The sequence below is a fragment of the Fringilla coelebs genome (genome assembly GCF_963513975.1).
Source record: "Fringilla coelebs genome assembly, chromosome: 3".
NCBI classification, from domain to species: Eukaryota; Metazoa; Chordata; class Aves; order Passeriformes; family Fringillidae; genus Fringilla; species Fringilla coelebs.
Window position 1 is genome coordinate 38649442 of NC_140030.1, and position 17517 is coordinate 38666958.

General features: G+C 37.7%; 1 protein-coding gene across 6 annotated transcripts in view; it reads right to left on the reverse strand.

The window, feature by feature from the left end:
- Positions 1 to 1703: 1703 nt before the first annotated feature.
- The window catches only part of EPHA7 (EPH receptor A7), a gene marked incomplete at its 3' end in the record, with an annotated part of 161558 nt that continues 145744 nt past the window's right edge, over positions 1704 to 17517 (reverse strand). For 4 of the 6 annotated variants that reach the window (XM_084203487.1, XM_084203485.1, XM_084203486.1 and 1 more), the window contains 3 exons: positions 16522 to 16715; positions 15260 to 15415; positions 13605 to 14078 (listed from right to left, as the gene is read on the reverse strand). In XM_084203487.1, the coding sequence (XP_084059613.1) occupies positions 13964 to 14078; positions 15260 to 15415; positions 16522 to 16715 (465 nt within the window). Of the gene's footprint in view, positions 1900 to 13604; positions 14079 to 15259; positions 15416 to 16521; positions 16716 to 17517 lie in introns of those variants that run through there. The other 2 variants (XM_084203484.1, XM_084203489.1) reach the window with 2 other exon arrangements.

Below are 17517 nucleotides of genomic sequence, written 5' to 3' on the forward strand. Positions count from 1 at the left end.
ACTTTCAGTTGCCTCCTCCTCACTCAAACAAATTATTTTAATCTTATCCAGAGTCACCATTCTCAAACAAGGCCATTGTCTCCATGAGACAAATCATTCCACTGCTAGAAGAAACTAAAAATGGGCATCATATCGATAAGGTGTCACAACAACCAACTTGATATCACTCTGGTGTACATTCAAGATGAATGACTCATGAAAAGCTGTGTTACCCTGAAGGAGAAGAATAATTTACCCAGTTCTGTCCTCTAAAACTTACCAAAAAAATATAATGCGCAAGTACTTATAATAGCCTAAACATCAATACTTTGCAGTCAGAAGTACCAAGTGAAAAGTGTCTATATATGCCAAGGAAATAGAATACTTTATTAACAGCAGTAGTCTCTCAACTGTCGTACCAGTACATCTGCTAAGCTATAACTATGTTCAGAAACAGTTTCACTGGAGATGGAAAGATCTGAGCCTTTCCAGCTTGCTTTCTGATAAACCTTTCCAGGCAAAATGGAAGAGCTTTGAGGAGGATTTAAGTGGACGCATAGTCTGCAGCAAAAAAGCGACTTCCTGTAAGTAGATCCAGTTAAAAATTCTTAATGTAGTTGGCAAAATGCCTTTTCTCAGGGAGACATAGAAACTGGCTTTGCTCTTTGCAGACTAATCATTAGACATGTCTGATCACAGAAGCAGAGGAGAAGGAAGTGAGGAAGAGATTAGACTGGCCACATTTCAGCTTTCTTACTCCTGAAGAATCCTTACCTTGGAAATCAGAGTATTTTAAAATGTCTGACAGACCGAACACGGCAATTTTCCTGTTTCCTTCTAAAAATACCAATTTTCTAAAAAAAACCCACAACAGAAAAACCAGTCCTACATAATTAAAATAATTCCCAATTTTTTCAAATATTTCATGAGAAGTTATGGTATGTATTTTTTTTTCCACAATGAGCAAAATCCCCCTTGTATTTTTCTGTAATACTGAAATGAATATTTTCAGCTTTAAAAAAAAAAAAAAACCTGATAAAATATTCTTCTTTTCTGTTTCCATTTCACTGTGAGTGGTATAATTTCTTTCTGTTCTAGAATGAAAGGACATTTTAAAATGTCCCAGATTGGCTGAAGTATTATAAATTTGCCGAATATTTCTCAACAAGGCCTATTTGTAAGCAGAGGCAAAGACTCACATAGATTCATCTGCAGGAGTATGACTAACAGAATGCTCTCTGCCTCTTGCTACCACGAGCAGTATCAGTAGGAGTAAATCTGTATCATCACAGCTTAAACTTCTTCCCCAGCAGGATCTTTGGAAAAGTTTATTTAGCTGCTTCTCCTTCTCCTTTGCTCTTCAATATACATATTTTATGTATAAGAGGGGAGCTAGAAAGAAGATGGGGAAGCAGGGTTATGTTAGCGTGAGGAGCTTCCAGGGCAGGCTTCCAGGGCAGCTTTGCCGGCTCTTCTCTCCCTAGCAGCATCGCCATGTCCTGCTTCGCCATCCTCCTGAAATCATCATGCTCTTCAGATGTGGTCTTTCATCCTTGGCATTAGTCATAATCCTCAGTTTGTCAGATGTGTGTTCTGGCCTCTCCCATACACCTCTGTTTACTCTTCCTCCTGTTGCCAGTCTGTTCCTCCCTTCTTCTCCATTCCTTTCCATGCTTCTTTTCTACATTTCCATTCTCTAATCCCAACTACAGTCCTTATGGGCTTTAAAAAAATGCCTCATAGCGTTCACTGTGCCTCCAAACCAATCTCATGATCTTATGGTTATAACTCTTGTTTTGCTTCCCCTTTCTGCTTCCTTTGTCTCCTGCCATTATGCCATTTCTATTCAGGCTGTCATCTCTTCTGGAAAGGGATTTTTCTTGTTCTCTGTTTTGCAAAGCACCTGGCATGTTTTTGATTCTGTCAAACAAATAATAACAACAGACATGAAATTTGCAGTGCAGCAGAATCCTGATATCAGGAAGTAATAGAGGCAAATTACACTATCATTTTCATTGCCATGTATATACCACTATTTGACAAAAATTCTCATTGACTGGGTAGGTAAACATCAATAAACTCAAAAATTCTCAAGCAAACACCTCTAATATGAAGGAAATATACTTGTGCTTCACGCTGGATCTCAATGAGCTACAGGGTTATACTTAACAATTTCAGTATTGGAAACAAAGAAAATAAATGAATGAGGTGCAGTTTTTCAGATGGGGATTAGGGTATAAAATCAAGTACTGGGAGAGGATGTGAATAACTGTTTGAAACAGAGAAGCTGGACAAGGGTGGAATGGGTGTGTTCAATTTAACTCTGCTTAATCAAAAAAGCATACACAAGGTAGATTCTAGAGTGTAAGCTAATAAAAGTAGTCTCTCCCTTAGCCCAGTATTATCAGAAGTTCTTGGTATGGCTGAAGAATCTTATAAAACATTTTAACTGACTCATCTCAGTCATTATATGATACCAGGCACCTGAAGACAATGTTTATGTTACTGGTGCTGCTTAAAAAGCCCCAACAAAACAAACCCAGAGCTGAAAAAAGAAAAGACTAAGATGTGGATTTTACAGTACATTAATGACAGACTAGTCATATGAAATCTCTAAACAAGATAGTTTTAGCACTAATGGATGTAGGCCTGGACCGAATGTAAATTATTTTACATACGGCTAGAAATCTCTTAACTAAATTATTTGAAAATTCCTGGGAGAAAAGCAATTTGTTATAGACATTGAGACAAGCCAGTGTAACACTAATACTAAAGAAAAATAAACTAGCAGAGGAATGCCCCCCTGCTATACCAACCAATATACTTATAGCTGCTTCCAAAGTAGTATCTGTCATTCCAGCACATGGATTATATTATTTAACAGTGTGAATCAAAGGGAAGAGACTCATACAAGAGAAGAGTGATATTAACACATCATTGCATGCCATACATCTCTGTCACCAAAGTGGAAAAAATGGGAGCAAGATGTTTTATGATAAACTGAGAAGAGAATCTGATATTATTAATAGCCAAAATATCTGAGGCTTAACAAACAAAAAGAAGAGCTAGAGGAAGCAATCTGATGGAGGGACAGAAAGTTTTCTTCTGTCTCCAGTAAAGCGTCCTAGGGACTAATTTTACATGAAGGGAAGGTATTAACTAAGGTAAACCTCATTTCTGTTAGATTTTTTTGCACCTGCCCTTTGAAGCCCTAGTAATGCATGGAATGCATGAGAAAAGAATTTGTCAAAAAGGCACTCTAAGGAGAAATCTTTTCAAAACGGAAGAACTTTTTTACTCTGATAGGTCCTTTTAGTATTTTGGAGACAAGTAAGCCTTTGAATTAGTAAAAATGATTGACATGTGAATTTATTCAAAGCTAAACCTAAATGGTAGTCAAAAATGTCACTTTGATACATAGGTATTTAAAACCTCAAGTTATATTTTTATTGGTTCTCTCTCTCTCCTGATATTTTTTGGTAGCACCAAAACAAAGGTCTCCAGATCAAGAGATTCATGAAATAGGGTACAGGGTCTCCCTGGACCATGGCACAGGTTTACTCTAGGCTGCCAGTAGTTCTCACTGCCCAAGTACCAGTTTCACCAGGTGCAAGAATAGCAAGAATAAAACATCAACAAATGGGAGATGAGTATCCCTGTGCAACACATGGCGAATCAATGAGATAATTTCCTTGCATCACTAGCACCCAGCTACTCATTATCATAATGGTTCGTTTCTAGCTGCCATGCTGTGCCATATCATTCCAGATTTGAATTAGACAGTCTATCTCCCTGGAAAGAGATGGAAACCCAAAATAGTTTGGAGAAACTGAAGGCCAGTCAAAGACAGTAGATAAAGCCTCTGAAGTGAGGATAGGGCTTCAGATCTTTGTTGCTACATCTGTATGGCTGGATTTAGCACTTATTTATCCAGTCTCTGGTACATGCCAAGGCCATACCCAAAATCAATAATGAAAGAAAACGTGCAAAAGTTACTACCCACACTGTGACTTCCACATAAAGGAAACCCCATGAGAGCTAGCTCTCTGATTGCCCTGGGTAAGCTATCGTGTATCCCCACACTAAATCAGGATGTGTCAGGGATTCACAGCCCCTAACCTCTGAAATTAGATCTCTAAATTCATCCTTTCAACAGGAGATACATGTAAAGAAGGATCAAAGAGATCACATGCACTTCATCTAATAGTTGAGCAGTGTCAGAATGATATGGCAAAGTGTGGTGCCTGCAGACTGAGATACTAGCTTTTCTGGGAAAAGAAGGCCACTCAATGTCTTCCAAGAAAAATCTCCATTTTACTCAGAAAAACAGTCCCCTCATTCCCACAGAAGTGTCATAAACAAGATTTTCAGAGGCAGAAAGAGGGGATTTCTGAAAAGGAAAGGTGCATCAGGAAGGGAAGAGATTGTACATTACACAAAGTAACTTCAGAGGTAATTTTGGACTAGGCTTATCCTAACCAACCTTTTCCTAGGCAAGCAGCTGCAGCTCAAAGTGTCTGGTAACATATGAATACCAATATACGAGTCTCTCCTTTCCCACACCAACCCTTTTTAGAGAGTTTAGAAAATATCATGTTGGCCTTCTTGTAACACCTTCCCTCAGCCCAGTAGTGTAGAGTCAATCTTAGTCTTTCTATGCCTTTCTCACCCAAGAGTTATGTAACATTTCCACAAGTTCCAGAAAAGCAGACCATTCATCAAATCACAGGAAAATAAGGCGAGCCTTATCCATAAGGATGCCAGACAGGTATTACATGTCTGTCCATCAGCACCCTGAACTATGAACAGCCATGATTCAGCTATCAATAAGCATGAGGGGAGTCAGTCTGTTGTCTTGTTCCGGCATTTGTGCTAGAAAAGGAGAAAGAGTGAGCCCAGTAACAGCTGGATTTCACCTCTGTGAGTTATCTTCCTACTCGCAGCAAACACCTTCTACCAATTTGCAACATATTCATCTCCTTACTAATGCTCACTGACTTAAGCTAACAAGGACTTCTGTCACCAAAAGGTGCTTTAAATTAAAAACAATAGCAACAACACAATAGAACTTAGGTTTAAGCACTGCCAAATATAATATATTGTTTTGCAAAAGTATGCTGCAATGGTTCACTGACATTTGCACATACATAAGTCTTTGCTAAGATATCTGGCTTCTGTATGTATGTGTGTATATATATCTATATTTTTTTCCTGTATGTGTATATATATAATATATATATGTATTCCTAATATATATGTAGTCTTAAATTTAAATAACTTGACAGCATCTGATGTTAAAAAAAAAGATAAATTCACTTTGCACAATCCTATTAAAAATATCTAAGTGAAAAAATGGTATTAGCTACTTTAAACGCTTACTCTATACAGACTTTTCTTCCCTTTTCAATAATTACTAAGATACTTTGCTATTCTGAAAGCAGGTAATATTTCTAAGGTATATCTTCTTGCTTTTCCAGCAAATAATTCAGACACAGATGACACAGGTCAAGGATTAGTTTTCATATGATTTTCAACAGTCCAGCTATATGAATGTCATAAAATCCATAAGAAATGTTTATAACAGTACAAATGAATGTGAGGAGACTTTCCTCCCAATCATTGTGAGAAGTGTAAAATCACAAAAGGTAACTTTTCTCCTGCTTCCTTGACATAATCCCTTCACCAGGTGGTTTTTTTTTTTCTGCCATTCAGCTCCCCCTTAGATTGCACTGCCAACAGAAAGATTTTGCCTTTGTTTTAAATACACTCCATTAGCTTGCAACACTGGTGTTAACTGGACATTCCATGTAAGCCTGACATTCTGCTCTTCTGTATGCAACAATTCCCCCCACTGTAAACCCACTTCTTTTTCTTGTTTGTTTTGATTTATTTTGACTAACACTAATGATTTCTGCACTTAGGAGTGCAGTCCCTGACTCATAGTTTGTCGGTTGTAGACAGACATTGCTTTTAGTACTGCTGGGTAGTAAATATTCCTTCCTCACAATCATCTTCTTCTTACCCTGCAGGGAAGCATGGGTGCTGCTAGGTAAGTGTTAATGACTGATGCCAGCTGGGGAGAAATTGAAGTAGAGCATAGTGCTACAAATAGCTTCCTACCTCATGGCTGAGAAAATATCCCTCAAAGGCAGCTCTGCACAAGGTAACAAACATGGACAACTGCAGAAGGAATTTGGTGTTGGGACACTCAAGTAACTACTGCAAGAAAGGTACTGCCTGGGAGTCATCCTGCTGTTAGGAAAGCAGTTTCATGGGATATGAGGCAGCTTGTGGCTGAGACTTGCAACAAAGAGCACACAGCCTAATTGGGATGCTTTTGCCAGCAAGTAAAAGGCATAAAAGAGGATTTGTCTTGCACAAATTTAGGTAATGTAGGCATTGAGACAATTATTTCTCTTGAAAAGAGCACTACAAAGAAATGCCTGAAAGCTATTTTTTATTCTCCTTTCCTGCCTCCATTCCTGCTATTGGCAGTGGATGAACTGAAGTGTAGGGAACCTATGCAGTAAAGACAAGCTTTTCCCTCCACAACAGCAATGAACCATTTCTCCACAGCATTAAGTGGTTAAGGCCCAGTAATATTAAAGGAGAATCCTCATTAGGAATACCTCTCAGTGCCTTGCTGGCCCAATTTCTTCAGGTAGTCATATTGGCCTGGATTTTAATCTAACCCTGTCTTTTTCTCCAGCAGCCCATGAGGGTACTAATATTGTCTAGTGGCAAAGGAGACATTGCTATTTTGTATAGATTAATATAAGGGATGATTTACGGGCTGCTCCAGTAAACAAATCAGGAGAGAGACCTGGAATGAAATGGCCTCAGGGCAAGAGCTCTGCAACTCTTTCACTTTCTGAACAAAATCCTAATCACCCAATCACTTAAAAAATTCCATTTCTGAGTGGTCTTCAAGAGGTGTCTGGGTGATTTTGCTAAGTTTCTTCCAGATAAATCAGATTTCTCATGCAATGTACTATGTGAAATATCAGGGGAATAACACATTTAATTTATGACTATGACTGAAAAGAACATGCTGAAGAGAACAAATCTGAGATTCCTGCACCTTCTTGCTGTTAAGCTACACATGTGTTCTTGGCTCAGGCTGTTTGTCCCTGAGAAAAGAAAATGAAAACATTTTACAGCAGACATGTTAAAATGGACACGCAGCCCTCCAGGAAGCCAGTGGAAGTTGGCATAGTAACACAGGTTGAACAACAGTCAAGAAATTGCCAGAGTAATGTTTCTACATACATGAAATGAGAGGGATCAAAGTGGATACATTCTGTCTATCTATCTATCTATCTATCTATCTATCTATCTATCTATCTATCTGTCTATCTATCACAGAATGGGTCAGGTTGGAAGGGACCACACTGGGTCATCTGGTCCAACCTCACTGCTTGAGCAGGGGTGTCCTAGAGCACACAGAACAGGACTGAATCCAGATGGTTCTTGAATATCTCCAGTGAGAGAGACTCTACATCTCTGGGCAATATAATCACAAGATAATTTCTATTGCACTTGTTCAATCGTACAGACTCTCATCATTCCTTCTGTTTTGTTTTGGCACAAAAGAGGAAGGCTTTAGTTATGGGCTTGGGGCTATAATGTCTCAGTTTATAAATGACCTGGCATACTCAGAGTCATGGAACTCTAATACCAGTAGCCCACATATGTCTTTGGGCACAGCTATGGCTCAAAGCACTGTGTGTGTTTTTCAGTGTTAGCCATGTTATGATTCCTCAGAGAACCTCTAAGTTGCAGTTTTTTATTATTAATTATCATTAGCAGCACAGCTCTACAATTGGTTAGTTGGTTCAATTAAATGGAGAAGCTTTGGTCTATGGATGAATAGATTTTCTATTCCTGATTTAGCTCTTCTGGCACCAGGCATTATGTCTTGTTTTGTCCAAGATTCATTTGGACAAGTTTCGCCTGGCTGTATCACATCTTTTTTCATAGTCTATCAAGACATCAGTTATTTTTTAACTTGTGGTTCTTTTTTTGGTCACTTTAATTAGACTTTTATTTCACCCAATTTGTATGGTATAAGTGTTAAAATCTGCTATCATTATACAAGACTTAAAGAGAGCTACTCTAAAATCATCTGAGAGTAAATACCATCACAGTTCATGTCTTATTTTCAGGCTTTTATTGTAAAATTCTCCTTTAATGTCTCGGTTTCAAGTCTGCTTGAATGAGTTGTGTATTACCAGTTGCTTTCCCATCTGTCTCAATTTAGTCTCTTTGACAAATTCCAATCTGGCCTGAGGAAAAATCAGAGTACTGAAACCACTCTACACTACATTATTAGGTATATTATATTAACAGTGTCTCTTTACTTAAAAAATCTTCCCACTCCTTAACTCCCCTGCCAGAAATGTCTTGTGGAACCCTACAACTTAGATACTGTGAATGACTTCACAGCTCTCTTTCCACTCTCTCCTATCTTCTGACTTCTCACCATGTACTAAAGCAAGGGCTTTCATCCATAATTTCTAACCTTTCATAATCTTGTTGGATGTAACCTATAGGGTATACACACCACTCCTTTCACTTTCAAACTGTCTAACCCTTGCCCACCCTGAAAGTGCTCTGAGAATTTCATGGATATTATAGACACGCAAATTTTATCCCTTGGCCTCTCCCAACAGATTTGACTCTAAATGCATGTGTCAATTATTGTAATTTAAAAGCCTCAAAAAAAAAAACCAAAAACAAGTCCAGAGGAAAAACTCTCACAAAATTCGCTTGCATTCTGCCACAACTCTATCATCAGGATATTGCAGTTTGTATGCCTGTGGTTTAATCCTTTATATTTTTCAAATACCTATATAGAATGTGTTACACAAATGGGGAGCCCTCTTATACTCTGGGTTTCACAGCACATTTGTGAGATGAGGTTCTTCTGTTTTTTTCCCTAAACTGCTGTGTTCCCTCCCCAGTCCTTTTTTGCAGGAACTCTAATTGCAGAACTGCCTATTTCCTAGTAAATAGAGGGCTGCACCATGCAAACAGTAAAGATCTCTGTTTAAAAGTAATTGTTGGCTACATTTGAAACCTTTACGGGATTACAAGAAAAAACATAGGCTGCAGCCCAGAATTTCTTGTTTTACTAGAAATTCATTTTAGACTAAGGCTTTTGAATAATCTCGGAAATCTCAAATCTACAAAATGTAGGTCCACTACAAGTTAGTGGGGAAAAAATTCATCTGTTTCCATATATCACTTAATTGATCAGAAGTACAATCCTAACAGGTCCTGCAGATGGAGAAAACCTGCTGTGATAGTTGCTCAGCAAATCATAGCACCGACTCTCTGAATATCCCTGCAGCACCTGCTGCCAGAATGGCTCTTGGGCAAGAATTTGTATTACACTTTTCTAAAACAGCACTTGTCGTTCTGTACGGGATTTGTTCTCTTCCATGAGAACAAATGTCACTTGTTTACAATAAAACAAATAAGAGAAACAGCCCAACCAACAAACAAAATCCACCAAAGACCAAATGCATATCATGAGCGCATCAATTTTAAACCACATGCAGGGAAGCAATTAGTTAAGGGTGTTTTAGCTCTAACATGTCACAAACATAGTTTTAGAAGGTGAAATGGCCATTTTTTGGCTGAGTTGCCTTTCAGTCCTTTCACACAGCCAGTGAACTGCTTCATTTCATTACGGGCAACAGAATGTTGGCCGAACCTGCTCTTGTGGCAGGGCGTTACTGTATCACCTGGCATTATGGCTGTAGTGACATGATCACCCTCCCAGCAGTAACCCAAAAGTCACGGAATTTAAATCACTCTCAAAATTGCTATATATGAATTACTTAGAAAGTTAAGGACAAATTATTATTTTTTTTATTTCAACTACTAACCAATAAATGTAAAAAAATACCAACAACAAAACAAAAATAAACCCCGTTCATCCCCCACATTAAAGCAATAGATTTGTAACATTCAAAACAGTTGAAACTATTCATTGTATATTACTATTAGTGGAAAAAAGCAAATTTAATTTAAAATCATTTTTTCAAACTCCCTCAGTGGCTGCCAGATAATTCAAGCTTAAACAAATATAAAAAACCTCATTTTAAATTGAAAATAATACAGACAGAGCTCACTTATTGAGATATTAAGGGCAACATTCAATTTGAGATACATTTAAGCATCTTTGCCTCCTGGAGATTTTACATGACAAGGCTTTAGATAAACATGGTTTTGCAAACAGCAACTATCATATCTGATCACATAACCTCTGGACTAAAGCAGTATGTCAGCAAATATTTCTGATTATTTAAAATATTAAATAACTGTAATTTACTAGGCGGGTCTTCCTCAGAACAATCACAAAAATTTTCAAGAATTGATATCCACATACAAAAAGCATTTAGATGGCCTGTTACAAGTCTCTGAATAATAATAATAATAATAATAATATTAATAATAATAATAAAAAATCACCTCTCTCTGTAATAAAGCCCAGTTTAAATACATTCTGGGATACACCAGTGGTGGAGGAGCTGCCCCTCTATGACACTCGGCTTACAAGGAAAACTGTAGCAGCCAAGGACAGATAGGGTAGGAAACACTTTACCTAACTTTAGCTATATAGATATTAGATGCCTAATTTAAGCTAATCATCTGGCTTCCTTCTACATCTAATGGAGATAAGCATTCCCAGAGGGAGTTTCATCCTGCTTTTTTTTAGGCATCTCTCTTCTAGATGCTTGCAGATGAATAAAGTCAAGAAATATGAGTCTCACTGACAGCCTGATAATCTGTCATTAGCAATGCACAATGTCCAAATTCTTTGAAATAAAGCCAGAACTGAATTTTTCTTTTTTTTTTTCATCATTTAGCCTTTCATTCTCCCTGTGACCCAACTTATTCTTCAGTTCCTCCCATGAGCATCAACTTTCTCTGGCACTTCTTTTCTCTTACCCTGGACTGTGTTTTCTGAAACCTGGGGAACTGCAACTGATGTCGATATTTTGCTGCTCTGCCAGTTACAAATCCATTTACACACATGTGCTCTAAATTGCAGTAATGATCTGAACATGTAGATAAGTTATCTGATTGATTGCAGTTGATCGCGATTGTGCTTTCTGGGTCTACTCTACCACTCTCTAATGTGTAAAAATCTGTGGCAACATTAAGGCAGTCAAGGTATATAGATGAATGCTAAAATATATTTACTATTCAAAGAAGATGGCTTAAATCAAACCAGGAAAATTAAGGAAGAAATACCATTAGGGCCCTCACTTGTACATGCGTGAGCCCAAATCACCACACGTGCTTCGAGGCCTCTGTGCTTCGGAATATTGAACAGGTCCTAAAGGTGAAGCCTGGCCTCAATTCTTTTGCATTTAGGGTTTTTAGGTTCTCAGCAATACCAGCATTGCTGTATCGCACCTTTGATGACCAAGCCCTTAGAAACAGTAGCCGAGATTTATAAGGAAGCAGGTGTCTGAACTTAAAGACTCCTAAATTCCTAGCTGGGTGCCTAAAGCAGCAACAAGACTGTCAAGCACCCTGCCCAGCTGCCCACAGATGCTCACCACAGTAGTGAGGCACTTAGCATTTGTTATAACACAAAATGGATGTTTAATTATTGTGTATTTTTTAATTGTGTTCTAATGGCTACTTGAAGTGCCTTGGCTGAGTGCTTGGGTGCACTAATTTCAATATTGGGCAGGCAGTCTACTCTGCGTCTTACTCCTACAGATTTTTTAGAAAATTAATTTTAATAGTTAAAAAACCAGCTTGAGCTGCATATGTGAAAATAACTCCATTACGACTGAATGACAATCTAACACGAAATAAGAATAGTCACCATTTTTTCTTACTCTGCCCAAATCCAGGCAATAAATTAGGCTTCTCAGCATGACTGTAAAGTGCTGTGAATTGTATAAACAATCATATATGGACACTGAAAAATAACCCTTATGCACATTGCATTATAGTTCCAAAAATATATTTACAGTCTATTACAAAGATTACAAATGGAAGTGTCTATGTATCGGGATTATGCTAGTTAAAAGCTTTTTACAGATTTTCTTCAACAAAGGTGGGTGGGGACAAAAAATTAGTATAACCAAACTGATTTTCCTAGTGAAACAAATAAATAAAATGACAAATATAACACTGTACAGTGATCTAAAAAGAGGGAGAAAAAAGGAGGGGGGGGGAAGGATGCATTTAAGTTTTTGATAACTATCTTTGGTCCTAAATGTGGGAAAACACATTATGTAGCACTGAATATACATGTTCGTTTGTGATGCTCTGCAAGTAAAATAGAAAAATATAGTGCATTTTCAATGTATTCAGAGCTCACTACACATAAATGTGTGTACAAAACAAGACAGTATAAATAAAATTTACAAGTTTTACAAAGGAACATTTACAAGGTTTTTCTTTTGTTTTTTATTTTTTTTGTGTGGATGCCCACATTATCAAACCAGACCAATTTATGACTGATCCCTGGGATCTTTCTCTATCAAAATCAATAGAAGCAGCCCAATTCTCTTTGGAAGTACAGCATTTCATTGCTGGGGTAGTTCACAATTTTCAGATTTTTTTTTAAAGCATTTCTCTCTGGTTCATGTACATTCTTGCAATATCTTGCAATATGTAAAGACTCTGTTCATTATTGCTTATGGTAATTAAATATTTTAATAAAAAAAAACTTACATATAGGTAAATGGTGTAAAAAGATATTCCATTGAGCAACTACCTTTGCACCTCTGTTCCTGATGAATGACTGTTGCGTCTGTGTGACCACGCACACGCATGTTCGTTCAGAGCAGCAAAAGCTTGTAAAAAAATTGAAAATTCTGAACTGCCCCTTGTCTCATGCTCTACAGTTCTCATATAAAAGCTATGTCCTTATTCTGACAGCTGGACTGCATACGGCTTAAACTCATAGAAAATATACACCAGCTATTTCTCTTAGATTTGCTAATGCAGAGTACTGAAAAAAAAAGTGATGTGCTCAGATTAAATGGTTTAGGTAACACTGGAGAACTGCACCCATAGTCTGAGACACTCCTACAATCACTTGTCCATTCAATGCTGTGTCTCAGAAGGTTTACAGTTGCAGATCTACATCTTAGAATATATCTCAGTTTAACTCTAGTCCATTAAAATCATCTTGCAAACAATTTGCTAAAAGTGCCTAGAACTACTTAGGGGTCATTATTGCTTTTCTTTTTCTTACTTTTTTTTTTCTCTTTTATTTTCTTTTAAAAGATAGCATATGTATAACCTTAAAAAATTCTTTAAAAAATATCAGAGCTCTTGGCAACTTGCATTTTCCTGACTCCCTGCCAATTAGCTAGCCATGTCAATACGGTGTTGATTTAACAAAAGGAAATGGCACAAAGGGATACCAAAGTTTGGATAGATATACATTGCTTGGTCATGCTTCTTAAATCTCTAGGAACTCAAATTCAGAGGTACCCAGTGTAGTAATGTGTCATTGAATTAGCACTAAAAAGGTCCAAAGATATAAACATCATACTAAAAGAAAGTCTTTATGAAGAATAAACACAAATGATTAAAAAAAGATTCAGAAATCACAGATTTAAGGAAAATATTTTGTTGAATTCAACAATAATATCATGATTTTATCTGACAAATATATTCTTTTTTAAATTTTTATGTACATTTAAAAAGTCTATTAGATAAAAAGGAGGTTAGAGAGCTCAAGGTGTTTGTATGTTTATTCAGGTAGTACTTTGTTTATTGTCACTGCTGTTTTCCTTGCCACCACTGGTGGATCCTAATTCCCTTTTCATAAATTCTGGTGGCACTTAGGAGTTCAAGTCTGTAGGTGCTTCTTGTAGCTCTTCTATTCACTGCAGGAAGGACCCAGGAAATCAAGTGTCTTCTAGCAGCACTTCATATATACTGAAGGCCAGTGCTGTTCTCTCAGTCTGTCACCTCCCTCATAAGGGAGAAATGTCTATCACACTTGGATGCCAGTGCCGTGTAAATGTAGCATTTGTGCTCTCATAGTCTGAATGCTGCTCATGATTTTCTTTTGATGACCAACCAACGTGATCCCTAAACTCATCACATCCCTGGGGAAGATAAATGCGTACATTGTTAATTTTTCAACTTAGACTGCTATTGTATGGTATTCAACTGTGAGTCAAAGCTATGCAGTGGTTTGGACTACGGGGTTCTGACACGGAAGCTACGCCGTAACCTCAGCTGGGTACTGCGACGTTTCATACAGGCACTGTTCAACCTCTCAGCGACGTGTGCAATTACATGGCAGGCGTCATGCAATTGCACTGTGTGGGTCTCCATACCCGAGAAGGAGGTCAGTATGTTTTACATAATCTTATCTGATAATTTTATGGTGCGTCTTTTAAGGACACCCGAAGACAAAGACACTTCTCTTGTAAAATACTTCGGGTGGTTTTCAGGACAAAGTCACGTATAAATACAAGATTTTGGGGATCACAGTCTGCTTCCTAAAGAGATGCCTAGATGCCTTTGCATATTGACACATACCCATCATGCAAATGAATGAGGAGCAGCAGTTTCAACTCTGCCCCTACTAATGCTAGAAGCTTGTGGACTCTGACGACAGTTCCCAAGCTATAGGCTGAGACCCCTGGTGACACCAGGCAGATAAGAATAGGGTTGAACTCTTGAGCATATTGGACTCGAAACTTTTTTTAGAAACCCACTGTTCTCAAAGAGGAATTACATGTGTTTGGCAACCACTAGGACAAGAAAGTTGTTTGCAGGGTGCCAAGAAGACCTGTTTTAAGATGACAGTACTGATACAGGCCATGTTTGCCTTCAGAAAATTGTTTTGCTTCTACAGACTTATCCTGATGCAAAGTCCTGTCTTGCAGGACACAGACAGCCCCCAGCCAATTAGAAGAAAATTCCACATCTTCTCAGAGCACATTGGGAAAAAGGTACCAATTAGATGGTGGAGGCAAAGTGGTTATTTTCCTATACAGACATACTTTGGGAGGGGCCACATTCTCCCTCAAATTCTAGTCCCTTCGTGTTATTTCAATTGGTCTGAAAGGCAGGGAAAAAAGTGATGCCACACAGAGGTGGCAGGGTATTTGCCCTTTCATGAGATGCTGTAATACAACATCATCAGCTGCTAAAATGGCTGATTTGACCCCCAAGTACAATGTTTGTACTCAGGGTAATGTTTTTGAGTTGAACATTGTGTATTGTTGTACCTAGAAATTCCCTAAATGCAAGTTAAACATGCCCAGTACTAACTTACTCAATAGTCATCCTGGCAACTGATTCAAGAGAGTTGTAGCCTGCTGCTGTGAAATTATCCTTATATCTTTCCATCTTAATAGCTTGTAACCATTCGCCTACGGAGCAGAAAGTGGTAAAATCGGGAGTGTTCTGGTCCAGAAGAGGGCTAATTGGTCTATGGAGAAGGAAAAAGGAAAGTAAGTTGTTTCCAAAGAGAGTAAAACATCAGGGAGTATTTAGCAAGGTGAAAGTCAAATAAGTTTTGGGTATTAAAAATGTCGAGAGTAGAAAGTAATAGGCCTTTATACACAGTTTAGATTATTCTGTGAATAGCTCTTGACTGCTCTGTAGCTCACAATACATACTTCCTAAGCTTATTCACATAAAAGATGAAAGGTCAGAGTGAGCAAAATCAGCCTAATGGAGTACTGTTACCAATAGAAAATCAACCTTATTACCTAGCATGATAGCAGCTGTCTCTATATTGCTGAGTAAAATAAAGATGCTATTTTTTTATGCATCTTAGAAAATACAGTAGTAGCTACTCCCATTTTTCAATTGGATGGAACAAAACAAAGACAAGGGAAGAGCAGAGACACAAAGTCTTAAGGTCACACAGCAAATCAGTCAGTAGAAGAACCAGGAGCAGAACACAGGCCAGCTGATTCCCTAGTACAGTGGTCTAGCTAGCAGATCAAAAGATTACCATGATTAAATAATTCATCTGAAATTTATGAAGAAGCCATTAAAAACTACATCATGAAATACAATGAGATGCAATCACTGAAAGGAGTTAAAGCCAGAAAATGAAAGATAAAAATCTAGAGTGTAGCATGTCAAGGTACATTGGCCAAGCATGAGTATTGTTAATTACTATTTCTACTGTAGCAGTTCCTAGGGCAAGGGATGCATCATATAAACATACAGTAGGCAATGATCCTTGCCCTCCAGACTTTATGATTTTAAGAAACAAGGAAAACATAGACTAGTGGTGAGAGTGCAGAAAGATGAGCAGGCAGTAGTTTACTGAGAAATGTGTTAGTTCTGCGATATTTACTTTATTTTGTTTGGTTTTTCTTTTTCCTAAGAAAGTACTTTTTTGGCTTTGTTTAGCATGGTAAAAAGGAAGGGCAAATGAGGGAAGAGAAGAACAGGGAACAGAAAGAAGGAAGAACTGAAAGACAGATGAAATAAGTGTGAACTGGAACCAGCCACCAAGCAGAACATCCAGAGCCCAGCCATGTGCACCGTCATAAGAACACACACTAAAGCTTTTCTTACCTGCTACAGGTTCCCAGGGGGGTTTTCAAGCTGTTTGGATTTCTAATCATTTTGTCCAGAATGCCAACTATCTGCTCAAACTTTGGCCTTTCACCGCGTTCCTTCTGCCAACAATCCAGCATCAGCTGGTGCAGTCCTGCTGGGCAATCCATGGGTGCTGGCAAACGATAGCCTTCTTCGATTGCTTTTATAACCTAGTAGCCAAAATAGTTAATCATTTTTCATCAACTGTAGTTTAAAGAATATGTATTGCTACCCAGTTCAAATATCTAAGAAAAAAAAAAATAAAATAAAATAGAATAAAATAAAGTAAAATAATCAATATACTAAAATTTGCCATTGGTGTTGCAAATATGTGAGTCTGCTGTTTTGACACTAGCCTTCAGGTTTTGAAATAATTTGCCCAGCTTTATCTTTGGGCTTATTAAGCATATTGTTCTATATGGGCAGAACATAGCTATATTACCTAGACAAGTGAGTAGCAGGGAACAACAATTAAATTCACTGAGGGAGCAGCAGATAGATTGATAAATTGAGTTATTTCAGAAAGCATTATTACTAGCCCCAAGGTTTTTATGAAAGAGTGTGTGGTAGAAGCAACTGACTTTTAAATGGATGGATATCTGTGCATGCACATATAAAATACAAGAAGCCTGAAGGTATTATAAAAGGATCCAAGAAAAATGTTTAGCAGATAGAAATTGCTAAGGAAAAAAGTTGTATTCCATGTCTAGCCATGTTATATGAATGATAAAGCAGCAGAACTGTGTCGTGTGAGAGAGAAAGACCTGGGCAAATGCTATTTTAATATATCACAGAAAGTTAGATTTAATAAGAGATGCTGCTAGATGATGATATGATCAAAGGACAGCATAAATGTCTGAACCGAGAATTACACCCACCCGTTGACTTCCTTAGCCAAGTCCATTTGGATTTAAGTAAAAAATAAAAATGGATAAAGTAAAATCACAGCAAATGCTGTAAACCTTGAGGGCA